Here is a 26,030-nt window from a genome sequence, read left to right as displayed (position 1 = left end):
GCCCAAGCTGCCGAAGACCGTTCACTTCTACACACGGTCCTGCCACGAGTGCCAGCAACGCAAGAAACCGCCGACGAAGCCGGCAGGTCTCCTGCATCCGATCGCTCCCCCGACCGTACTGTTCCAGCAGATCGGAATGGATCCAGCAGATCGGAATGGATCGCCGACATGATCTCCATGTATGTCGACGTGGAGCACAAGACATGGGACGAGGTGTTGCCGTACGTCACGTTTGCTTACAACACGGCCGAGCAAGAGACCACCGGGGTGACACCCTTCCAACTGGTTCATGGTCGCAAAGTAACGACAATGCTGGACGCGATGTTACCCCACGAACTGGCTGTCAACGGAAGCGACGACGCCCAGGTGGTTGCCCAACGAGCAGAAGTCCGCCAGCTCGCCAGACACCGTATTCAAGCCCAACAACGTGTCGACACTGGCCGCTACAACCTCCGTCGTCGGGACGTCCACTTCCAGCCCGGAGACAGGGTGTGGGTGTGGACACCGATACGTCGCCGTGGTCTCAGTGAGAAACTCCTAAAGCGCTACTTCGGACCCTACAAAGTACTTCGTCGACTCGGGGATCTGAACTACGAGGTGATGCCCGACGGAACACGGACTTCATCACGCCGCGCTCCACGACCGGAAGTCGTCCACGTCGTGCGCCTCAAGCCTTACTACGCGCGATAAGACTGCGAACTGTGATCTTGTGCACCGCTTGATAGGATTGTGTTTCGCGAGCCTCCGTATGTTCCCATTTTTTGTTTGTTTCGCTCTGTTTTGTTGTCTTTTATGTGGCATCGAGACGATGCCTTTTTTAAAGGGGGGAGTAATGCCACGCTCGCCGGAGAGCGACCGCGCGCGTGACCGAGTGGTTAGCGTGCTTGATTGTCGCGCAGAAAGTCTGGGTTCGATTCCAGTCAGTGGAATGATCTTTTATTTGTTCTTTCAACATTGCGTTCACGTGTGTTCGAGAACATTCTCGTATGATCGAGTTCAGAATGTTCCAGTCGTCGAACAATCTAGGCCGATTGTTCCAGAACCCAACGCGCGTACATAAGGGACTCCGCCTCCTGATCTGCAAGCAGTTTCGCCCCAGCGCTCGACTCTGCTGTCTCGCCGACCTCGACGCTCGCGACGCTTTGTTATTATTTTCTATTCCCCTTTTTGTTTTCGGCACAAGTTCGCCACATTAAACGTTTATTTCTTCCTGTTTATTTATTGTCATTCTGGTCACCACCCGTGACAATATAGAGGAGAAAGTTACCGGAAGTCACACGGCTATGCAACATATTTCTTTCTTTCAATCAACTTATTTGCAGATTTTTACAAGCCACAAAAAATGGGTATAATATTTTTGTCTATTTTTAGCATTGAGTGCGTGCCTTTGATGACCCACGACCTTGATTATCTTTGGTGCTGTATCTAAACCATAAAAAACGGCACGTCGCCACAGAGAAGAGAGTGAGCGCGACTCAAACCGGCCAGTTTTCGGGTAGAAAGAAAACGAATTACGAGTCGCTAATTGTGTTCTGGGTAGTTGGGCTCTCATATGACATGTACAAATAAAAAACCTTGGTGAGCAGGTATACCCTATCAGTGTCCGTTTAAGATGAAAGAGTGTACCAAAGAGACAGATGAAATGAATGCAGTTTTATCCTTGAAATTGGCTGACAGCTTGCACCACCTAGAAAGTGTGTTTTTAGTTTTATAGACTAAATAAATCTCTCGGTATGTCCTTCAATATACATAGTTTGTACCGTGTCATACTATTACCTTATTAATTAAGCCTTAAAAATATTGTTGGGAGAGCAATGAAAAGCTCCATACTGCCCTTCTGAACAGTCGGCACAGTTCTTGTCATGAAAACTCTTTAATGTACTATGGTTCGGCGAAACATTCAAGCAAATATTAAGTTGGAGCTTGTGCCCTGGGGACCCGTCATGAGAATGTGGTATTATAGAATGTGTTGAGAATGTATTAAGATAATTTGTCAAGAAAATGTGTCACAAGATTGTGTCATGATGTATAGTACCTCGATAATGTGTCATGAGAATGTGCAAAAAAAATGTCAAGAAAATGGGTCATGGGATTTTGAGGATACCGCCCTGCCATAGAATGAGAAGCGGAAGGTTCCAATTCCATACCTTGGTGCTCCACACGAGCATTTGAGGCACTGAGAGTCGCACGATCGCAGAGAATGCTGCAGCCATTCCCACCGAACTTCTTCATTCTTCAGGTACTTCCTCACGGAAGACAACCTGCAACCAGTAACAGTAAGTTCACAGCACGTCAGAAGAACCAGTCACACTCAATCAACAGGACTTCACTGCTCTACTCATTCATGTGTGGATATAGACGCTTTCAGGCAGCTGTGCATGGGCTCTGCCATAACCGACCTTCAGTTTTTGTTTCCTCTTATTCCGTTCGCTTCACTTCATCGTTGCCACAGTAAGACAGGTTATTGCCACTCTAGGCGCTACTGTGTCTTTCTCCCCAGCATAGGCTTTTGTGGAGGCTCAATAACGCCCACTTCAATGGCTCAGCATCTAGCTAAGACAAGAGAAGGTCGGCAATGGCGACTCAATCTGGCACGCGAATAAAGCGTCTATAAAGAGCAAGGAAACGAAGATTCACAGCAAGAGGTGGCAAAACAAATAATGCATTAAAAAAAGTATAAGGCTGGCCTTGAGATTCCCTTCTTCCTCACTGGCCTTCTCTAGAATCAGCAATATAATAGTTTAATCCATAAGGTTGGAAAATTAGAGATTGAATGCGCAAAAATCGATAGAAATAAAGGGAAATCGCACAAAGTGTTGCCTTCGTAAAAGGGGCTTAAATTTGCTAACCCCTTGGTGAACGTAGGTTGGCAGCTAAAGTAAAACATCTTTAGATGACGTTTAAAATTCTGAGGAATGTTGGATGCCACACTGAGGCTTCGAGCGGGCTTCTTTTAGAGTTCTTCAACCAAGCTTCTGCTAATTTCGTGCCTCGTTTGGTTTCTAATACTAAACCCATAACATGCCAAGGCCAGTTTTAGTAAAACCTTATGTAACAGCCAGAGCAAATCATCCAAACAGAATCAGTGTCTGTTTTTGTCATTCCAATGGTTTCACATTTCTAATCTTTTTTCTTAGAGGCACTGAGCCTGCAAGAAGGGAATGAGAACCTAAACTTTTTTTGTCTTTATGAGCAAGGCCTGTGGAACAAGGCCTGTGAGTCTCTTTTTCCACAGAGATTGCGTTCAGCATATCATCACGACCCACAGAACCACCCCAACGAATGAAGCAACAGTGACAATGTTTCCACACAAACACTCAGGGTGCAACAGTTAGTGTTATGGCAGATTACAATCTCTAATCTGGTACGAAAAATTTCCGTGAGCCTCATTGCTTGTTAGGCCCCCTCATAGTAAAGGCCAAATAGATCTAACCATCTTTAAAAAAAAGTGTCAAAGATCAATTTTGCACGCTCCGAAGTTCCAATTTACCACGAAAATATGACAAGGTGGTGCATTTGTTTTGTAAAAATATTGAAGTACAAAATTTTCTTATGCCTCAGTTTGGAACCTAAAAGGTGTCCTTGTGGGCCATTGGGGTCGTTTCTTAAACAAAACAGGGCATGAGAGAAAAGTCCAAATGATCATAATCCAAACCCTGAGACAAGAAGAAATAAAGTAACAGACAAGACGACACAAAATCTCAAACACAGCTGCATTTATTATTAGTGAGGGAACAACAATTTATAGCCGTCCACAGACAAAAAAGAGGGAATGCAAAAAGACATGCCGCCACAAAGATGCAGAATTAAGCCAGGCTGACTGACCTCCACCCAGACACCACACCAGCAGCACACACCCACTGCCAAGCTACCCAACAAGATAATCCCCGTCAAGGCAACGTGAACCAAGCTAAAGACCACACACTCTCTCCCCCCCCCTCCCTGACCACCCACACCTCGACAACAACAACAAAAGCCCACAACAGAAGGAACCTTCTCACATATTACTTCAAAACTAGTAAAGACTGCTGGCTCACACAATTTTCATGGTCCTCTATACTAAAGGTTTCCTTTAAGATTCTCTTGAAAGAATCGCTCTCTTGCCACAAGATTGAAGTCTCTTCCCATAATGGTGAACACGCATTACATTCAGCAATACATTTGGCTAGTTCAGATGATGGAGATGTGTAAATGACCATCTCTCTTTGAACACAAGAGAAGTGTGAAAAATGTTTCTCCATCACTTGAACTAGCCAAACGCATATTGCTGAATGTAATGCGTGTTTGCCCTTATGACAAAATACTTCAATCTTGTGCAAAGAAGGTGGTTCTTTCGAGAGAATCTTAAAAAAACCTTTGAGTATAGGGGACCACGGAAATTGTGTGAGCCAGCCGTTTATAGTTTTGAATGAACACGTTATAAAGTTCCTTCTGTTGTGAGTTTTTGTTGTTGTTGTTACGGAGGGCTGAGTGATTGGAGGAGGGGAGTCTTTTGCTCGGTTCACATAGCCTTGACGGGTAGCTTCTCAGCAGGTGTGTGTTGCTGGTGTTTTGTCTGTTTGGAGGTCAGTCAGCCTGGCTCAGCTCCGCCAGCTTTGTGCCGGCATGTCTTTATGTCTTCCCTCTTTCTTGTGCGGACAGCTACAAATTGTTGTTTCCTCGCAAATAAACTCGGCTACAATTGAGATTTTGTGTCCTTTGTCCGTTATTTTATTTCTCCTCATCTCAGGGTTTAGATTATGATGTTTAGTAAAATCTTATGCAACAGCTTACCTGCATACTTTTGCTCCTTGCAAATTAATATAATCACAATCTGTTTCGTTTTCATTAAAACGTCCCAACAGCCCACAACAACATTTTTTCACATTGGAACAAAAAGGGCTTAACTCTATGTTGGTCTGTAGAAAAATGACGGTTTTTAAATTGCAACTTTTGTATGAGGCAAGTTCACTCTTTGATATTTTCACAAAACAAACACAGCACCTTGTTGCTCATGGTAAATTGCAGTGCTGAAGCACGCAAAACCTATTATTGCGATTTATATAAGGCGGGTTACATCAATCAGGCTTACCCCATAAATTGAAAAAAAAAAAACAAGAAAAAGATGCAAAACTCGACAGCTTCATTTTTTATTTATTTATTTATTGATATTTAATTTATTCATCATTTTCAACAAAAACCTGCTGCTGTTGCCAACACTTTTGCTTTCAAATAAAAACACTGACCTGCCCAGACCAGCTGCGCCAGTAGCTTGGTGGCTCCAACATACGACTACCACCTCAGCGACCCAAGTTCGAGCCACGCCCCGGGGGCTTCAACTTTACGTATAAACTTTTTATACAGACAGGGCCGTGGAGACAAATCCAGACTTTTTCCAGATTTCGTCTGGCAACAATACAGTGAAGCTAACCGGCCATATTGCGCTTCTGAGGCCACATTATTTGACAGCGGACCATCGCATAATGAATAACTCTCTGCCCTCCGCAGTACTGCTGCGGACGGCAGCCATACTTGATTCGCTTCGCGCCAGAAAATTGCCTAAGCAAATCATTGTGTGCTTTGACTACAAGAATACGCAAGTTTACAGCATTGCCAAGACGTTCAGGAAAATTGCACAGCCAGGAAGACGTTACGGCAAACCGAGCAAAGAACGAAAAATGGTTGAATCGCAAAAAGAAACAAAGAATTCGTTTGCAAACTGAAGCGAAACATTGAGAAGGATCCTGGGCGCAGTACGAACGACCTCGCCAATGGAATGGGAGTGGTGAGGTCAACAACAAGTTTGGCAGTGCATAAAGACCCACATTTCTTTCTTTGCCTCCATGTGTTTCCCAGAATATGGTGAATTTTCCGGAATTATCTCGACGACCCTATATAACCTTAAATGTGTGCAACGCTCCCAGCGCATCGTGGCACTCGCCACGATGCTCATTATGATGCTTGTTTGTAACGATTTTCTCACAGAAAACGCCGCATGAAAGACATTCCGCGTTAAAAAGCAGGATCATGGCGCATTCGCCGCACACAACAGGTTTCGCCGGTTATAGCAAATGCAGAAAGATGACGAGTGCCGTGACGATCCATTCTTAGTGCTGCTCAGCTGCGGCTGGACCAAAGACCGATTCGCACACTTGCGACAGGTACTTACGACAGCATGCCTTAAAACCTCTTACGGCGAGAGAACACGCTGGAGCCACCTCTCGGGTGGCCCTGATACACCACCATTTCCGTACATTTCCTTTTTCTTCGCGCATTTTTTTTTTTTTTTTTTTTTTTTTGCTCGAAAACTTGTTGGCAGTGTTAAAAAACAATTGTTATTCACGGACAGTACGTACATTTGATATCGGAAATACTGTGAAACCTTCGCTCTAGCGAAATGCAGTTCCAGAGTCACCTTATAGATGGCGCCAGACGTGCTCTCTCGTCGCAAGCGATCGCGAGAGCTCGGTCGTCGGCAGACGCAAGCGTGTGAACGGGGCGGGTGAAACGGGGTGTAACGAGTTCAAACGGAACACTCGAGTCCGGTGGGCGAGGGCTCACGTTTGGGGCGGTGAAAAGGACGTCAGGGCCACCCGGACCGCCTTGAGGAAGAGGGACGGGTGGGCGTCAAAGTAGCGGGTCAGGTAAAGTACGTCCCTGGCCGTGAGGCAGCCCGCCTTCTTCAGGAACACCTCGTCCACCCTGTCCGGAGCCACTTCGTGGAGGCTGGGGATGGGCGCAGACGCAAACAACCGCATCTCTAAATGCCACTCTTTGTAAAAGAAGTTTTCTACGGCTAAACCCCTTTACTACGGCGTGCTACGAAATGTTAGCCAAAATGTTTGAGCAAAATCTAGAGTCACTGCCAGAGTGCCACCACACTTTTCTCTAAATCACCTCTCACTACCGTCAGTCAGGTTGTTGCAGTGGAGATGGGCCAAGGGGGCTCGGCTTCCGCGGCAACCGATAGTAAAATAGGTAGTGGGTAATATTCATGACATGTGAGGAGATAATCTACCCAACAAACTTTTCAACGTGCTACTTAAAAATTATTTTTTTTTACATTTGTAGTCACTTGTAAGGAACACATACTCCTTAGCACAAAGAAAGAAACTTGTTTCTTAACTCATACTTCAAATTCTCAGAGAAGCAGTTGCAAACACTACGAAAACCTTAATTGTCTAGCTCGCCACTCAAATTGACGAAACCAAGGAAACAAGATTTCTAACTATGGGCTAACTTTTAGAACATATTGAACGACAAAAAATTAGCAGAAAATGAATGGGTCATCTTTCGAATTGTTATGACGCATAATTCACAATCCTCCGGAAGAAAAAATTGAATGAAAATAATTGTGCGATATGTCGTTGACTCGAGCATCCACAATCAAATCGGCCACACAAGAAAAGCGGGGTATCCGGAAAGCAATCTGGTAGAGATTGCTGAAAGCCTCGTGTCAAAATGAAAAAGAGACAAATCGAATGTTCTCCCAAAGAAACAACAGAAAGTGGTGGTATTACCCATGTTCACAGATTGCCGCATGACCTCGATAAGATTGCTGGCCACTTTGGCATTGCCAGGGTATTCCCAGCATCATTGAACCTAGTACCTAGCTTATGCCCAAGAGTAAACAAGAGCATGCACGAGGAGAGCACGTACACGAAAAACAACAACATGCAGACAAATATGTAGAATGCGCCACCTCGGTAGCCTACGACACATAAATGCATTAATGAAAGGATGCAAGAGCATGAACATTATGTAATGTAACATTATGTACTGGACGGCATAGTTCCCCTTCGAAGAACTATGTCGTCCAGTGCAACAGGTGCCCGTGTGATCTTGTACTAGTTGAATCATAGATTTTGGACAAGTATAAAAACAAAACAGAGAGAGAAATTTTTAAAGCATTTAAAATCGGTGTATGGGAGGAGGACGGGTGCAGCAGTGTGTCGTCACTCATTATGTAAGGTAAGGAATTCAGATTTATTTCGCGTAAGGTATAATCAAGTGTGTATATATGTTCATGCTTCCCAAATAAAACTCGGTTGTCGGTAGTACTCCGTGCGACCATCCTTACTTCCGAGTCCTCTATTTTTTGTCACTTTTACGTAAAAACGTAAGGCCTTTGCCGTACTCACAGTGCGAGGTAGCCAATCAAGGGCCCCAACTGGGCCCCGGCCTTCTCGACTTGCTGCAGCACCCAGATCCAGTCCTGGTTCCCGCTCTCCCAGAGCAGCCTCCTCCGCGCCTGCAGGCAGCAGCCGGACGCCAGCGCGCTCCACGATTCGAAGCACGGATCTTCGGACATCCGGACCGCATCCCAGGCCACGTCGACCTCCAGGAGGTGGAAGTAGCAACGAATGAAAAGTGCCACCTTCGTGTCGGAAGGATTGCACCTTGGTGCCTCCTTCTTCCGCGGCGTCTGGAGAACCATCGGCATCCAGGACATTGAAGTCACCTCACTCTGCGAGGCCTGACTAGGGGACAGCTCCGCTCCCTGGCTCGCGGCGTCCGCGAGGCATGCCCTTAACAACTCGTCGTGGTCCGCGCAGCCGTTGACGCTCGTAGATTCGGAGTTGTCGCGATCTGCGAGCTCACGTTCCTTCGGCACGATTGCTTTCTCCCACCCATCCACACTCTCGACGAGTCGTTTGTCGTGGTTGGGTTCTTCCGGTTCGCCGGCTCCATTGCTTCTAGCTTCGTCGTTCTGGATGAGAGCGGCCTGCCTCTTGGGCAAAATCTCGGCGGGTCCGTCGTCCAACCGCAGGTCCAGGTTGATGGAGTGGGCGCCGTATGACGACGACATGCTCTGGAACATGGCAGACTCACTCGCCGAGTCGATCGTCTGCATGTCCGACAGGTGGAAGCCGCCGTGCTTCTCCGACGTCGAGGACCGCATGGAGAGGCTGAGGTCACAGCGTGTCGAGGCGTCCTCGCTGCCTGGCGAAATCGAGCTCCCCCGCTGCGAGAGCTTCGAGTCCGTCGTCCCGTCGAGAGCAGATGACGGCGACTTCTCCTGGTTCTCCAGGTCGGCCATCTTGGACGCCACCCTCTGCACGTCACCCAGGACCGCCGTCTGCAGGCAGAGCATGGCGAGCTCGCGCGCCTTGAACTTGACGTCGGGCGGGAGGCGGAAGGGGTCGCAGACGAAGACGGATTTGAGCAAACGGAGTCGCCGCTCTGTAGGGGAGGAGGGTGAGGCACCCGGGGACCTCTCCGGGGCGTCGCGGGGAGCAGACGGAAGCTCGGAGGCGTCGATGGAAGCGACGTGCGACACGACTTGGAGCTGGCTGGAGTGGAGGACCTCCACCCAGTTCTCGAGCACTTTGGAGAGTTTGGTCTCGTCGTAGAACACGTTGGGGTCGCTCACGCACAGGCTGGAAGCGAAGGGTTAAAAAAGAATTGCACGGTGCCCGGAAGCATGGTTGTGGCGGTAAAAGTGTATTTGCACGTTTTCATTACAGCGTAATCGAGTGCGCCACGCTCGCCTGTGACCTTTTGCAACCAGAGAACACAATGGCGCCATCTATAAGGTGGCCCCCCCACACGCCAATTTGCATACAAGGTTTCGCCGTAGTATGTGCAGAGGTGAAATCTACGGTCTTTGAGAAATAGTCGCTCATAATATATTACCAGATTTACTTCAAAACCCTGCCAAAAGAATGATGCATATAAAAAAAAAAGAAAGAGCAGTCCTGGTACAGCCGCGGCAAAGTCGTTGGCTCAATTGGCTTCGTTCTCAAGAGCATGCACCTCTGCAGATATCTCTGTGACGAACGGCAGGACACGTCGGCGTCGCCACCGACGTGTCTTTTGGTGTCGGGCAGCGGCTCGCGTTAAGTAGTCAGTGCTGTTAATTTCGACGATTAACTCCGATTAATTTTGAAATTAATTAAGAATGAAGAAGAATGTTTTACTGCGACGTCGCGGCAACCGTGGCCACCTAGCTGGCATCGCTCGAGACTCGTACTCGTGTTCGTTCCGCAAAAACTGTATAATAAAGCAGATCGCCGATGCTGCGGCGTAGCTCCGTGGCAACGCGTCCACTTTGCAGGCGGTGGACCCGGGTTCGATTCCCGAGAGCCGCAGGCAATCTTTTTAGCAGCAGTTGACAACATTGTGACGGACGTCGTGTGCCCTATTATGCCAATTAAAATGTCAACAACATTAACAACTACCACGACGACAACGGATGTCATTTCGGGTGGTGTGAAGAGCCCCAACAGCCTTCGCCGTAAGAAGGAGGCGGACGTTAGACGAGGAAATGATTGTCGTGCTAAGTCGACTAATTAACTAAAACTTGTAAATGGACATTATAATCGTTGGTTTTAGATGCCATGTTGGAATTGCAGTGTTAACAGTAATCATTATTAGAGGCTGAACCAATTTAAAGAATTTTCAAAACGGTAACGGTTTTTGAAATATTAGTAATCAATCAAAGTTCGCTATTTATCGCCAGATTTAAAAAAATTTCACAAAAGTAGTGCATCAAGTCCTGCCCACAACGACGCTTGGAAGAGTGATCTAGTGATCCGGGTCATGTCGTCACTCGTGTCGTCGGCGTACCCACCAAGGACGCACTGTCGAAATAGTAGAATCTGGCTGAAACGACGACGCCACTCTTTCGGGAGTCATTGTGGGTTAGGGCTTGCGACAAAGCAACTCTTTCATTACAAGAGTTTCTCATAATAACTTTGATCCATTCCTTGCCAGAGGGAGGTAAATTCGTAAATGCTAAATTAAATGCCAACAATCGCCGAAACTCCTAGGGAATGACTTTCACGTTGGACCACTCACCTCCACAAGCGTAACGCGGCTTCTAACTCTAAACCAGGGATCTTCAGCTCAAACATGTTTAAAGGGATACTGAACCGAAATTTGGAGCTCACAAAACAAAACAAGGCTGGAAAGATAGGCGGGATGCTACAAAACCCTAAAACAACACTCATACAGTGATATCTCTAACAGATGGTCGTATTTTTAGAAAATAAGTGCACAACCGAACACGCCTGGAAAGGCTGACGAAACATAGCACGTAATGATTCTCATTCCCTCTCCTCTTTACTTCGTCCCCTCGAGCTGGTGAACCGAAGTGAGGAGGAGAGAAGTGAGACCAGTTCCACTCATTCTCAACTGTTCCAGGAGGATCGTTAGGAAAAAGTCTTCGCTTGATCGCGCCCTTCTTTTCCAAAAATACGGCCGTCCGTTTGAGATATTGATGTACGAGTGATGGTTTGGAGTTCGTAGTGTCACGTTCAACGCTTCCGTAGCCTTTATTTTGCGAAATTCAAATTTCAGTTCAGTATCCCTTTAACAAACAGCCTGGATACAAACACAAACTCAACATTACAGCCCCAACCACTGCTGTAACGGCACGCTCGACATAGCGGCAGTTTACGTGTAAACCGCGCGAGGCTCGTAAAAAATTGCTTACCTCGCTTTTTCCGTTGCTTCTATGAGGTTTGTGTTGAGCACAGGGAGAAATGACCAGAATTCGTCCTTGGGAGTCACAGTGGCGTTTGTACCCGAGGGTTTTGAACTTGTATCAGCTGTTTCAAGAAAAAAACACAAAAAAAAACAAAACCAAAAGGTTTTGGTTTAGTCACCAGTTTAGTTTTCGTCATTTGTTTATCTCGTTGTCGAGAAAAACCTAGTTTGAGACTGTAGACTTAATGTTCTATTCACTGTTTAGAGGCCAGTGAGGGGCTGACGAAGTGTGCTGCGATGCGCCTACCAGTTGTACAGTTATAGCAGGGGTCTCAAACTCATTGGAACTTGGGGGTCAAATTTCTGACTCCCGAAAGGTCAAGGGCCAAAGTAGAAGGGGGAGGGTGCTATATTAGGGGACAGAAAAATAGCTCTGGAGGTTCACGTTGCAGAGCAGCTTTGTCTACCAGAAATCCTATAATATTGATTTCATACTCTATGCTGCTTGCAAACTCGCCATTTTTCCAGCGGCATCTGTTGCTTTGAATAGTTTATGCGACTACTTTGGAGAAATACCTGATGAAGCAAGAAAAAGGAAAAAGGCACCGCTCTGAGAACATGTTGACATCTTCCAATTGAACAAGAGAGCATACCGTCATTGCCCCGTCGTTCAACTCACCCAGAGATTAATCAAACTCAATGTTATTAAAAAAACTAAAAAAACTTTTTATGCGGTTTTTGTTATTTCGGCAATTTTGATAGGAGCATTATAAGAATTAAGTCTCGCATTTGAGTGTTTTTTTCTGGCTGCCTGTTCATATTTTAACTTACGACATGCATCAGTGAAGGCGAGACGCTCAAGCTTATAAGCTTTGACAGTTAATCCTGCTACTTTTAAGCTCATGCATTCGAGGAGTGTCCTTGAGCAAGAAGCCCGTGCTTGTAGCCTAGTAGTGGATCGTTGCACAGGTGACTCAAATGAGAAAACGGTGGGAAAAAAACTGAATACAAAACAGCACTTCAAGGAAATGAAGGAATCATCAACATTAGAGTTTTATGGTACCCAGGATACAGTAAGAAACAATTTTTTTTTTAAACTTTCTTTTCCATCTAGACAAACGGAATTTTGCGCACACATTCACGCAACACCAAGACGGCGTTTTCTCCAGTTGGTTTTTACGGAAAATACGCTGCAGATTTGAGCGACGGCGAAGGAGATTTTAGTGGAGAGGAGGACCTTGAAGATGACTCGAAAGTTTCTGCAATGGAGCCTCGGATAAGGATTGCGACAGTTCTGCGAACAGAAGAGACGAAAGAGTTGTACGGACTTTTGCCGTTTCTCGAAGCCGTTCACCCCAAACGGGTGCAGACCGAGATTCTGAAACTACTCGCAGAGTTCAAGATTCAGCACTTTCAGCCGTTTTCCGCAGACGGTTTAACGATGAACTACACTTTACGACCACCGAGTCTCAATTTTTCTTTCGGGGTAAAATAGTTCAGGCTCGGGGGATCGACAAGGTGAAAGGACGCGTCACTTTAAACGTTTAGGCGTCAAAGGGGCTCGAGTGTTGTCCCTCTGAAGCGTAATCATTTACTGCCTCTAGCAGGCACTAATGACTAGCAAAGCAATTGATACCAAAAGCACGATCGTCGAACATACGAGGCAGCGGTGCCTAGCACGTACCCGGACCGTGCTCGGGAACGGTCGACAGAGGCGATGCCAGGTCGAGCACGTCGGCGGCCTGGTCGACGGAGACATACTTCAGCTTGGATTCCAGGCCTCGGATGTTTTTCAAGATGGCGTCCTTGCCATTGGAGATCTTTGAACACAGGCTGAGGGTCGAAAAGTAAGCGGGAAAATCGAATCAGAGATGCGCAGAATGCTTTTCCCGCTAAATTTAGCATGCGGTGATCGTGCGTAGTCTTCGGCACGCCATGTGACGTTGCCGCGTCATGTTGTGGAGCCAAGCGAGGTCCCGTCATGCAACTCCACGATATCATGAAGCCATGTGAAACGACGAACCGGTGGCGTTTTGCGATATTCATGGCTGTTATGTGATTGCGTGACAACTATATAGTGGTAATATGATCACATAACTCTGGGGGATCATGTGATACCTATAGTGGTCATGTGATCACGTAACTATAGCTTTATGGCACCATGATCCGTATGGTAATTATGTTATCCCATAATGTACGGTGACCATGGGATCATGCGACATCACGTGGTACCTCCCGATGTTTTGCAGCAACACAAGTACATAGCAGCTGTGACGACATTAATCCAAGTTGCTCCTCCTCCGTAGAATAGACCATGAGACTTCAGAGCGAGGGGTGGGGTTTAATTCCTCTAAAACAACAAACTGTCTTTTGTAAAGACATCTGGTCCCGTTATCATGTTTTCGCAACAACTTTTGGTCACACTCTAGACTCGGAAACAAGCCCACAGAAACATACTGGTTCAGAAAAAAAAAAAAGCAGGCAGGTGGATTCTTTTTTTGCACTCCGGTTTCTTTTCCACATTGCGAGTGAAACTGAAAAGGGCAAGAATAAGCTGCTATGAGAACATCCATCTGCAAGTACGAGAGCAATCCGATGAAGGTTTCCACCACAGACGGCCACCAAACTCAACATAATCATATAAACAGAGTGTGCCTAAAACCGGAGTGATGAAAACCAAAATTTTGAAAACTAGCATTGCGACAGTAAACAAGTTGCAAAAGGCATACACTGCTATTTTAAATATAACGCAAAAAAAAAAGACAACAATTGCAAAATGCCATTTTTTTGTTAGGGTTGCAACATGTCACATAATAATTGACGACATTCCAGATGGCTAGACAGTAGCACCCTGTGCTAGGAAGGGGAGAATGCAAAGCTGCAAGCACTTCAGACCTGCTATCTCTTACCACACTGGCATATTAGCCTGCGGTATTTCTCCCATAACCATGGAGAAACTGTCTCATATCGTTATTATGATTAAGCATCTATAATCTAGTCGCCGATAATGAAACTGACTAAAGGCTGGTTCAGACATTTGCACTCGAGTGTGACCGGCCACTTCATGACTGCTTGCGACAGTTCACGATGAAAGGGTCATGCCATTTTTAAAATGAAATTACGGACAATAAATGCGCAAGATGTGGGCTGCATCGACATTTACGACAAGGGAGACGTGGCAGAACACCCGTCGACGGCCTGCTGTTCAGGTGGTTCAAAAACGGCCTGAAGTGCGGCAGCACGGACTGTGGCTGGAGAGACTGTGCTCCACCCATCGCAGCACGCCGTTACCATATGCAACTTATAAAGTACCAACTTTTGAAACCTACTGTAACATCCCGAGTCGTCGCCCATCCCCGAGTCATTGCTGACCCCACTTTTGAACCAATCATGATTTCCAAAAAGCACAGAGTGATTGCCCACCTATACAAATACCGAAATGCAAACTCCGCGATCTGCGAACATTCATCCTACCCGAATGACGCTGCCGCGGACCTTAGGGCTGGAGGGCGTCCGTGACAAAGTGAAACGAAAAAGGGCAAGACACTTAAGTTTGTTTACGCATTTCCTACCCGATTTCTGCGACCCTGAAGTTGGAGTACATGCCTGCAAAAGGAAAACCATGGAGACACCAAAAATATTTGATCGGACAAAAAAAGAAGTTGGAAAGATAACACGAGCCGTAACCCATTCAGGGATCATGAGGTCAGCGAATGCACCACATTCTGGAATGTAACCGCGGAGTGCAAGGTTGAAGATGTATGGTCAATGTCTTTCTCCACCAAATTAAGGTCCACCGCGAACCCGCTCCTTCTCCCGGAACGTCGCGACCGCGGTTGGTAAGGTTGTACAATGTTTGAGACGAAGCCAACGGGTAAATAAAGATTTACTGGAACGTCGCACGCAGACATTTGTAAAGCGTCCCATTTCGAGCTCCGCGTTAATGGTGCCGTCCACGCCATGCAGCAACGCCGCCTCAACTCGTGTTGACAGCATGGCAAATAATTTGGCACGAAGCCAAATTATTTGCCAATGCAATCGCCGGCTTCTCTACTTCCCCAGCATCACTCATTTCGCCCGCTTGCTCGCTCTCTCGTTGTGCCTAATTGTTTTTTCTATTTTCTTGTTCACTCTTTTTTTTTTTTTATTAACAAATGAAGAAAAAAGTTAGAAACACGCTTTCACGAAACACACACCCGCACTGTATGCCGATCGCTGGTGTTCATTGCGCGTATGCAAGCCACAAACTTTGCAATAGTAAAACATTCTTTCATGAGCATTTCTTGCATGAAACAATGAAACTAATTCAAGTTTGATGTATCTCTTCTGCAACCGCGCTAAATACGTACAAAAAAATGGGCGTTTTTTAGCTTTTTTCGACAGCGAAGCTGTTAAAGAGGCACTGACACGTCAAAATCACTTTTTTTTTTAATTATCCGAAACGATTGAAAATTTTGCCTCGACATTACCCTCAAAATTTGAAACTTGGGAATTCGGTACTTGTGAAGTAGAAAAACAATTTCCAAATGCCGAATTTGAAGTTCCCAAGCGATCCGCGCTACTGTAGTGACGTCAAATATTGAGTGGCCCTGCGAGTCGACTTTCTTTCATGCCTCCGCTCCGAATGTGCGTGTGTGTAAGCGTTTTCCGCCGTTGCCGCTGCGACCCGAAGCGAGGACGTGAGGAGCGGGAGAGAAGGGTGCCGGCGTACCAGGAAAAACCGGTTACCTTCGTGCGTGCTGTGCCGTCTGTCCATCGCTGAGAACAGACGACGCTTGACGTCTCGCCGCTTCTGCGTGAAAGGCTGCCCCAGCGGAGTCACAACCAAAACAACGATACACAGACACCGAAAAACCCAATTGTTTTGACCGTCTCACTATTTCTTTTCGAAGTCTGAGAGGTCGTTGGGCACCTAAAAAAGACCACTTCGTCAGATACCCCGACTCACCGATCAGCCATGTTTTCTGAGGGAGGATAAAAATCCAGGAGGCGACATCACAATGGACTCCTATTTTTGGTATATCAAAAAGAAGGGCCGTAGTGCATTCGCAATTGCGTTAAAACACATGTTTTACGATTGCCGTTATTAAATGTTACAGAAATGACGTCTACAAAGCTTAAAAATTTCATGATAATTGACGTCGCAAATCAAAAGAAGCGAGGCGGTCAAAAGCGGGAGTGAAAAATGCCAAAAATAAAAAGGCGCGCCCGCGAGTGGGGCAATTTATTTTGTGATGCGGTATTTTTTTGCGTGCCTATGACTACAATTTGTGTCGTTTTAAACAATAAAAAAAAATAGGACCTTTGGGGTGTCAGTGCCCCTTTAAGGGCTAGTTTCCCCAGGATCGTGTCTGCCAGCAAATAAATGTCGACACAACACTTCGGACAGCTACCTCCATCTATGAGTGACGGCGGCAACCAGACAACCGGCTTACCAGTAGTCTGGATGACGCTGTTGCTCATAAATGGCGACAACCTTTTTAGCCTTTCCACTTTGGCTTGCCGACTTGCGGCCAGCCGATACTTCATTCCCACCATAGTACAGCTTCGCTGGTCTTCCTTCTTCACCAGAGTGGAAAGGCTGAAAGCTTTTTTTTTCCTTTTTGTGCTTATCCACTGGGACATGGTCCACCCCACTTTTTTTATGAATTTCAGGTGGCAGGGAAGTGGGCGATGATTCTGGATATTACGGTACGATGGTGAGACTAATAGACTGGAAAATATTATGGTTATTTTACGGCTCCGGTTAAGAGAGTCACCGGTGCCCCACTTCGACAACCCGACCGTCAAGAAACAAAGTTGGGAACGGACGTGCACGAAAACCCTTCCACTCACGTCTCCCGAAGCTTGCCGAGGTCCGCAACGTTCCCGAGCTGTGCCAGTTCCGCACCCCGCATGTTGAACGCTCCGGATGCCATGCTGGACGTGTAGAGGTTCAGGTACTGGTAGATGCTCTCATAGCCCATGTCCTGCTCTGCATACATGCTCGCGAGCACTTCCGGATCCACCCGATCCAAGGGACTCATTGGCGACTCCAATGGAGATGCTGGTATCACCGGTAGCGTTCGGAGCGCGCTGCCAAGAGCTCGCCTGTTGTTGTTGTTGTTTCCGTGCTCCGAAGCAGAGCAGCCAGGCTCCGGAGCACCGTCGGAGTCTGCTGGACTTGCGTCCTCGACGGAGTGACTCTGACTGTCAACCGTTTTATTGTTATTATTGTTGTTATTTTGTAACCTATGGACTAAGCCCCTGCTTCCGACTCCGATGCCAACTAAGCTCGGCACGGGAGAAATTGAGTCTGCGGCGCGACCGAGGTTAGAGAGCTGGCTTGGCCGTTCGGCCAAGTGAGATTCTGGGTTGCGCCTATGTGCTTCAAGGCTACGGCTTCGGCTCCTCTGCGGCCCGGCTGCAGCTACGGTCGAGGCCGGAGACGAGCTGCGAGATTCGGGCACGCTTGCAACTCTCGAAAGGGCGGAACTAGATGTCGTCGGACTGCAAGCCTTGATTGGCTTCGGCTTTGGGATGCACTTCTCGGTCGAAGCCGTGCGGCTCAGAGATGCCGGGGGAAGTGGATCGCTTCCGCGTCTCGGAATCCTCCGGATCGGCTTCGGGCTCGGAGTCTTTGCCTTGGCTATGGCCGGCTCCGTCGAGTGGCACCGGACGTGGCGTGGCGATGAGAGCGCATCGCGGTCCCTCGTGACATTGGGGCCGTTTCTGTGGTTGCGGATGGTCGGGGACGGCTCTAAATTTGGACGGTCTGGCTTCGGCTTTGGCTCGGCAAATCCCGGAATAGATGGGGGCCTTGCGGTGGCATCGAAGCCGCAGGCGTCGCTTAATGCTTTTGAAACGGCCTCTGCCACGGAAGCCTCTCCGAGTTCGTCGAGCTTGTCCAAAAGTTCGAAGACGAGGGTCGGTGGAATGGTTGACTGGAAGACAGCACTGCTCAGGCAACAACTGTTCTGGAGGAGAAATTGTGCACACAGGGCTGTCCGACCATGATGCATCAGACACGGGACGACCTGTTCCGGAGTGAGGAGAGCACACGACCGGAATTCACCATTGAAAAGCTGGAGGTAGATGGTGTTTCGGATGCACCGTGCATCTTTGACGTCTGCGGAGAGAGAAAACGGCGATGCGGATAACCAGTTCCAAAGTGCAAACTTTTGCCGTACGTAGCAGGAACCTTTTGTCCTCACCTTTTAATTGGTCATTCCATAACATGACCTTGGCTCGATGAGGGTCGATCACATACAGGCCCCTCGCACTCCAACTCATCAGGAACGGCATGCTTTCCCCGCTGCGTGCATAACCAAGTGTCACGCGACTCAATCAATAAGACTCACAGGAAACAAACTTCAAGGTCTAGCACAATGCATGTGAACAGTGAAATGATGGACATGGACACACAGCACCTTGCCAGCTTCTCCTCTGACGTACAAGTACTCGTGTACCACTGCTGGTTGGCTGGTACAAGTGCTGGGATCCTTGATCTAACAAGAGCGAGGTAAAATTGCTAGTAGCTTGGTACTGGAACCTCTGGCCTTCCAGTATTGAGGCACAGTACTGGCAGGTCATACCAGTACCGGTATCACCAACCTGCTGACAGTGAGGTACCAGTAGTGGAGGGCGGTTACCAGTACTTGCAGGCCGCTACCAGTGCTGGTCTGTCAGTACTATGATGTGTAGCAGATTAAGAAAGGCCGGGCAGTCCCCTCCCACAAAGCTCTCTGCTTGCCATCATTGCTGGTTTCCACCTTTCCACTCACCTTCTCTCCTGCTCTGCTAAAGCAGAAAGAGTGAAGAACTTCGAAGGAGGAACCTGCCCCGCTTTTTTTAACATGCAACAGACTATAGTACTGACCTACCGTCGAGAACAGATCAAACAAATCTGATGACAACTGCAGCCTACCTTGCCCACACAGTCAGCAGCTTGCAGAATGCCGTGCCCTGTCCGTTTCCTGGTGCCACATTTTCCACTGCATTGTTGTCCGACCTGGAGGACACGGTTCCAAATGAAAGATGTGAGAAAACAGGCCCCGCTTGATCCGATAGATTTTGAAGAGGTAAAAAAATCTTTGATTAGTTTTGCATATTTAAAAAAAAATTTGGTTTAGAAGAAAGAGTGCTGCGAGTCAGTGTCAAAATCACCACCTACACCGTCTGTCCTTCATGTTTTTGTGGCCATCCTTGCCTGTTATAGGATCTTGCTGCTTACAACTTCTATTCTTGCTTTAACCCTTTGCCTACCGCAAAAATTAAAAAAAAAAAAAAAAAACGGTTTGAAAATACTGATTCTTTTTATGTGCCCCATAAATTTAATATGCAATACAAGGCCAAAAACAAATAACAAAAATTTATTATAGGAGAGATCTTTGAACACACTGCAAAAGAAAAGGAGACTAAGTTCGGCTTCACTACATTACTGCAGACAGTTCACATCACCTTCCACATGGACGTTCAGGCCGGGTGTAGCAGTACTGCAGACAGTTCACCTTACCTTGCACGCAAAGTGAACGGAAAACGTGGAGGGGCAGGAGGGGGATTTTTTACGTTGATTCTAGTCCAATGCCAACATGCCGACACGATGTCCTCATCGAAATAGAAGTCGTCTGAGCTAAAATCCAATAACTCAGTTGCATCGCTCTTGCTGTCCGATGAAAGATTCATTTCCTCGTCTTCCGAATCTGAAGAGACGTCACAATATCTTCGTTTTTGCCCCAATTTTGATGCCAGATCGTCACTACGAATGCAGCGACCAGAAGATGTTGCCGTCATTTTGAAATCCCTTGTTGCCTGCATTGGAATAATTTTCCACCAAATTCAGAAAGTTACCATGTTTTTATTTTCCTCGGAGCGCCATCTATCCACGGCAAAGCTAGCTATAAACACGTGGACTAGCCCGTTCGTCCATGGTAGCGCATTGGAACCCTAATCAACATGGACGAGCCCAGCTCGTCTTCGGGAGGAGCGGTACAAACAGTGTGGGACGAACTCAGGTCGTCCATGGTAGGGAAAAGGTTAAAGCTGAAATCGGGCTGCGATTGTCGGGTTTCAAAAGCACAGTACGAGCCACCCCCAGGACCGAGAGACCAAACTATGGTCGGTGACAGGTTAAGAGTTCAAGGAAGGCTCCCACCCCTTACCACTTCAGCAGAGCAAATGGTGGAGAGGAGGCGACCTCCTCTCCAGCATTCTCTCTGCTAAGTGCAAAGAGGTGGGAGGAGCTTTCACATCACTCTTAACCTGTCACAGACTATACGCTTAATTACTACCTTGTGACTGGGGGCACCACTAGGTCAAGGTCCTGCACAGCTAAATAAAAGGAGAATGTAGAGGTTTGGTTTTCAGATTCCGTCCATGCCCTCACAATTATCCCAAATCATTGAAATCGTCATCACACTGCCGGACACTGCCGTACAGACCGTAAAATGTGTACAACAAATCTAGAGGGAAAGGTCTGCCATCTTCCCATGCTTTTTGGTCACCTTGAAACAGTGAGGCATAGCAATAGCCATTAGTGGTTGCAGTGGGCCCATATTGCTGGCAATAATTTAAGAAAGGAAAATATACTAAGGATGATACCTAATTATTCTAGGTTTATTTCAGAAGAAAACACTGGCATCACACACTAGATACAAAAAAGAAAAAAGTTGAGAGGAAACTGACGACTTCAGAACATTGCAAAGAAACAAACACGCCAAACATTTCATCTGCTTTGGTTTTACGTTTCTCTGTGGTTCCCTTTTAGAGTGATGTCTCGCTAATATGGACACCTCCATTCTTCCAGAAAAAGCATGCATAATGTGAGTTGTCCATAACAACGTGACAAAAATGAACGTATTTACCGTAGTTCATCCTCGAAAATGCTGTCAATATAATGGGACCACTGGTGTCAGTGCCTACAATTTGCCGCACTTGGCCCCTCTTATCACCCTCTCCTGTCAGACTAACCTGTCAGTGACCAAAGGAGTAGGTGCAACAGCCAGGGCCTCTTTGAACTGATGGGTCTTCAAAACACTTCCTCGCAGATCAGCCTGAAATGCAAGCATGCGAAAAATGTACCCTCCCGAGAAAAAAAAGAAAAATAACACCTAAACAATCAAACATTTTTCTTATTTTTTTATTTTTTTTTAGAGAAGGACGTTGTAAGCCATTACTACAGTGCCATGGTCCCTCGATCCCCTCTCCTGTTGCCCTAGGAGTGACCTGCCAGTCTTCCTTGTGAACAAAAGAGTGTTCGTGAGGGGGAAAAGTTCTGTCTGCCGTGATGGACAGTGAAAACCGCGAAAGCCAAAGTCGTGTTGAAAGTGTTGAATGCGGCCAAAGTCAAGGCGTTTTGAGCACTTTTTGCTGCGTTTATCTGCGCTCGTGTGAGTAGCCTGATTTTGGATGAACATTAAAGCTCACAAAAAAAGTGAAAGCTGTTTACAACTCCCTGTAACGCCGAATTAGAGCGCAGTTCTTGAGGAGGAGGAGGGAAGGGTACTGGGGGTCACATGTCTCAAGGGGGCTCGGGAAGGGGGGGGGGGGGTCACGTGACCCCCCCCCCCCTTGAGGTCACGTGACCTCGGTGGGGTCATGTGACCTCGGGGGAGGGGGTCCACGTAGGGGGGTCACGTGAGTGACCTCGAGGGGGGGGGGGGGGTTACGTGACCACGGGTGGGGGTGGCACGTGACCCCCCAGGTCACGTGACCCCCCAGAGAAATTTTTCTGCTAGATTTAGCGGGAAAATTTTTCCGCTAAATTTAGCGGGGAAATTTACTCATAATGCACCGCGCAGTTACGCCGAAGCCGACGGCGACGCCGCTCAAGCCGGAAACGGGCGCCTAAGAGCTGCGCTCTAAAATGAGGACAACAGGGAAGAAACACACACCACACACAAGCACTAGCTCACAACTGATCGATTTATTGTTACTTAGTAGATAAAGAAAACACAGAAAAAGAACACTCCCCCCAATACAGACCCTGCACAACTCACTTAAAAAAAAAAGAATAAACAAATTGATTTGTTGTGAGTAAGCGCTAGTCTGTGGTGCATGTATTTTCCCGGCTGTCCTCATTTATGATGCGCTTTAATCTTCACCACGAATCACTACCAAGTGGCCCAACCTTCCACCCTTCTGCAGACTGATTTTTCAGTCATTTTATAGAGTAGTTTTTTAGAGTTGCTGGGTTTTCACGGGAATTACGGGGCACGCAATGCCTAACAATTGCAGCCTGCCGTGTTGCAAATCTGGTGTGCCAAGAAACCCAAATCTCCGATATCACGAGGTGCCATCCAATGAAAACCTTCAGGATGCCTGGTTGCGAAACATTTCACGGCAAGGCACCAAGATCCAGGGCCGTTGTGCGCTCACTATCAACGACTTGGTAGTCACTGACAACAAAATAGGTGAAAGCACATTTTTTTTTTCTTTTCGGGACAACTTTTCTAAAGTTTAAACCATGGGCAATCTATCTATAAAAACAAAGATGTGTGAATGGGTCTCAATATATTAGCAATTAGTTGTAAACTGCAATAAAAGAAAATTTTTTACATTCTGGTCAAAGGGAATAAACACTACAATAATCACACTCTCACTATGAACTCATGCCATTTAGAAACGCTATAAATTGTCAAATGTTTTGGTGTAATTCTCAACAAATGCATGCGGCGCGACGAAGCAGTCCAAATGATCGAAAGCTACTAAACATTGCAGTTATAATATACGAGCAAAAAATATATTACACTTGTTTGTACCATCTTATTTATACCTCTGTTCCGTGCTCGCTATATTTACAGTTTCTTGGTACGGGGGAAACACAACTGTTTCTCATTTTTATCTTGTCCATAAATCGCAGAAAAGATTTATTCGCCTTTTTAGGCAGTCAGAGGCATGACAGCCACACAGCCCTGCTCTTTGAAAAGAATTAGGTACAATTGTTCAAATAAAAATTTTCAATGATAATAAATTTGGTCTAACTACAAAAAAAAAAAGAAAAAAGAAAGCTTTGAACAATTCAGATTGTAATTTGCTTTCAGTTCCTTCCTTGCAATTAAAAAGGTGCTTCGTATGCCATTCTCCACCTCGGTGTCTACACAGGCCCGCGCTCGAGGACAAACTATGGTAATATCAGATGACCTTCCCTAAGGCTTTAAGTTGTCTTTTATAACTTGGGGACCAAGGGAACATGCTAGGCATGCTAGGCATAAAAATATCCGAAGGGAAAAGGAACAAATAGAGACATTCTCCTTTGAGTCGCACTGCCCGTTGAAATTGAAATCTGTGATCACCGCTTCTGACCAACGCAAGGTCCCTGCTGCAATCGTGCCTCCACTTCTGGCACTGATGGTAATTGCAGAGTTGAGCCGCTTTACCCAGCGGCTTCCTCGGCGACTTGTTTGTTATACTCCGTCTCACTAAAACTGTGCAGTACAGCCAAAGTTGCAGGGGAGAGAGTGTACCCCCACCTGTTCAAGAGGAGGGAAAAGAGGAACTGGGAAATTCTAGCCCTTCTCTGGCCGTTCCTCCTTTCCCTCTTTTTGAGCAGGTTGGCATACATTCTCTCCTCTGTAGCTTTGGCTGTACTGTGCGGTATTAGTGAGACAGAGTATAGGGATCCCCTGCTATGGTGTACCATAACCCCAACCAGCAATCCTGAGGCAGTGTACAAAAGGAAAAACGCAGCAGAATACTAGCATAGCTGAGTACGGACAAGCCTGTGGAGTGAGGAAAAAAAATAATTTAATTTTACAAATTAAAGGAGACGGCTAGACCTACTTCTTAAAATAAATGTGACGGCGGCCGACATCACCATTGGAAGGACTGCACACACTAAAATAGCTCAAATTTATGCCTTTCTGGATCGCCGAGAATTGTTTAAAGGCATATTTGACTAATTTTGCAATTACAACACATAGTTATTATTTTTATAAATAAAATTTGAAGATCCAAACACCAAAAAACCCAAGTCACGCTTTTTTTTTTTGCAAAATATTGTTGTGTTTTTGTTTTGCCCCTCCCGTTATTCTCATAATGCGCCGGAGTATAAACAGGGTGTACCTCCCAGAGCCGTGAGCCCGGACGTGCGGCGTAGATGGTGACCGGGTCCTGGGCCCTGGCACCCGGAACGAAGCAGCCACCAAACTCTCCATCCCTCAGTTTCTTGCCCACCTGGGTAAACTTCTCCCTGCATTCAGGAGACGGGCGATTCTCGCAAATAAATCGGTTCTCAATGAAAGGCGTTACCTTGTGCCTTTGTTCCTCTCGAAAATAGGCAGCTGCAAGTGCGTAGCATTTTGAGAACAATGTGATGAGAGACGTCGCAAACCTTCCGAGATTCGAATTCGAAAGGTTTTGGCATTCTTCGAACCTTGTTCGGGTTCGCGTTCATGATGTTTGCAATGCTGGTAAGCCCGGCAAGGTTCAAGGGGGGACACTACCTGGGAGTGTCAACTTTTAAACCGCTCACTCAATCGGCGTGATATTTGCAGGTGGTATTTGTAGCCATATAGAAGAACGGCATGCACAGTTTCAGCCCTCTGAACCAATTTTATGAGGTACTATATCCCCAGAACGAAGTAAAGCATAGCTTTGCATGGAATCTGCTCAATGAATCTATGAATCTATCATAGAGAAATGGTGTTGATAACAACATATTTTTCAGATGGATTGCATGTTGGAATACCTGCTGCTGGTTGCTATGAAAAGAACTTTCAGAAAATATGCATTTTCCAAGTGAAAAACAATTATGACTTTTTTTTTTTTTAACATTTAGTAAGTTTAGGAAATTACAATTTTTCATAATAAAGGAACATGAAAATGCAAAATCTAAGTTCATAGTAACCGGCTTCTTAAAATTTCGGTCTATAAGCCGCAAAATTAAGTCTCGCAATTGTTTCATACTGAAACGATAGATTTATTAAGCGAAATTAATGCAAAAGATTGGAATTGAGAAAAACGCGTTTAAAGAGCTAGAACCTCTACTTTTTCTTTAGCATCGAATGACTGAAAATAATTAAAAAAAAATAACTATGAAGTGTAAACAAATAAAACTTTCTGAGAATACAGTTAAACCCACTTATAACGATAATAAGAAAACCTGAAATTACAATCATTCTAATCAATTATCGTTGTATCTGGTCAACTAATCGTTTCCAGTCTAGAAACTCTAGAAACTGATCGTTATAAGCGGTACACCATTATATGTGGTATCGTTATAAGTGGGTTGCACTGTACTTTCTAGATGTTGGCAGATGTAAATATGGCATTTTTCAAAATCAACTTTTTATTAAGAATTTCTTTTTTTCTGTGCAGTATTGCTCCTTAAATTTGCAAAGTTTGAAGCTTTCGAGGTAATCTTAAAAGTTTTGTTTTGATGGTTTCTAATTTCCCTAATGATTGGGTTAGAAAAGTTTGATTTCGAATTCCTTTCAAGTTCATGTTTGTGAAGTTCTCGACTCTCGAGGTTAGAGTTCCGGTTTCTGATTCGTACACAACGGTATTTTAATGACTTTCGGAGCTGACAGAAGAGCCAGGTTTCGCAATGTGCGAGTATATACTGTGAACAGTCCACCTGCATTAATTCAACCTCGGTTAATTCGACTTATCGTTTAATTCGACCCTGTTCAAATGTCTTGGCA

At 46.2% G+C, this 26,030-nt stretch overlaps 1 protein-coding gene across 1 annotated transcript in view; it reads right to left on the bottom strand.

Annotated features, from left to right (window-relative positions):
- LOC120836177 overlaps nucleotides 1-26,030 on the bottom strand; it is a 77,950-nt gene that overhangs the window by 31,275 nt on the left and 20,645 nt on the right. Inside the window, exons 6-15 of the mRNA XM_040222056.3 lie at nucleotides 24,451-24,577; nucleotides 21,358-21,440; nucleotides 19,316-19,399; nucleotides 18,603-18,703; nucleotides 17,245-18,517; nucleotides 13,094-13,242; nucleotides 11,417-11,531; nucleotides 8,121-9,359; nucleotides 6,541-6,705; nucleotides 2,148-2,261 (exon numbers count right to left, since the gene is read on the bottom strand). Coding sequence (XP_040077990.1) covers nucleotides 2,148-2,261; nucleotides 6,541-6,705; nucleotides 8,121-9,359; nucleotides 11,417-11,531; nucleotides 13,094-13,242; nucleotides 17,245-18,517; nucleotides 18,603-18,703; nucleotides 19,316-19,399; nucleotides 21,358-21,440; nucleotides 24,451-24,577 — 3,450 coding nt within the window. The remainder of the gene's footprint in view (nucleotides 1-2,147; nucleotides 2,262-6,540; nucleotides 6,706-8,120; nucleotides 9,360-11,416; nucleotides 11,532-13,093; nucleotides 13,243-17,244; nucleotides 18,518-18,602; nucleotides 18,704-19,315; nucleotides 19,400-21,357; nucleotides 21,441-24,450; nucleotides 24,578-26,030) is intronic.

The sequence above is a fragment of the Ixodes scapularis genome, unplaced genomic scaffold (genome assembly GCF_016920785.2).
Source record: "Ixodes scapularis isolate PalLabHiFi unplaced genomic scaffold, ASM1692078v2 PGA_scaffold0__279_contigs__length_252992795, whole genome shotgun sequence".
Classification (NCBI taxonomy): domain Eukaryota; kingdom Metazoa; phylum Arthropoda; class Arachnida; order Ixodida; family Ixodidae; genus Ixodes; species Ixodes scapularis.
This window is presented reverse-complemented; position numbering and strand designations above follow the sequence as displayed.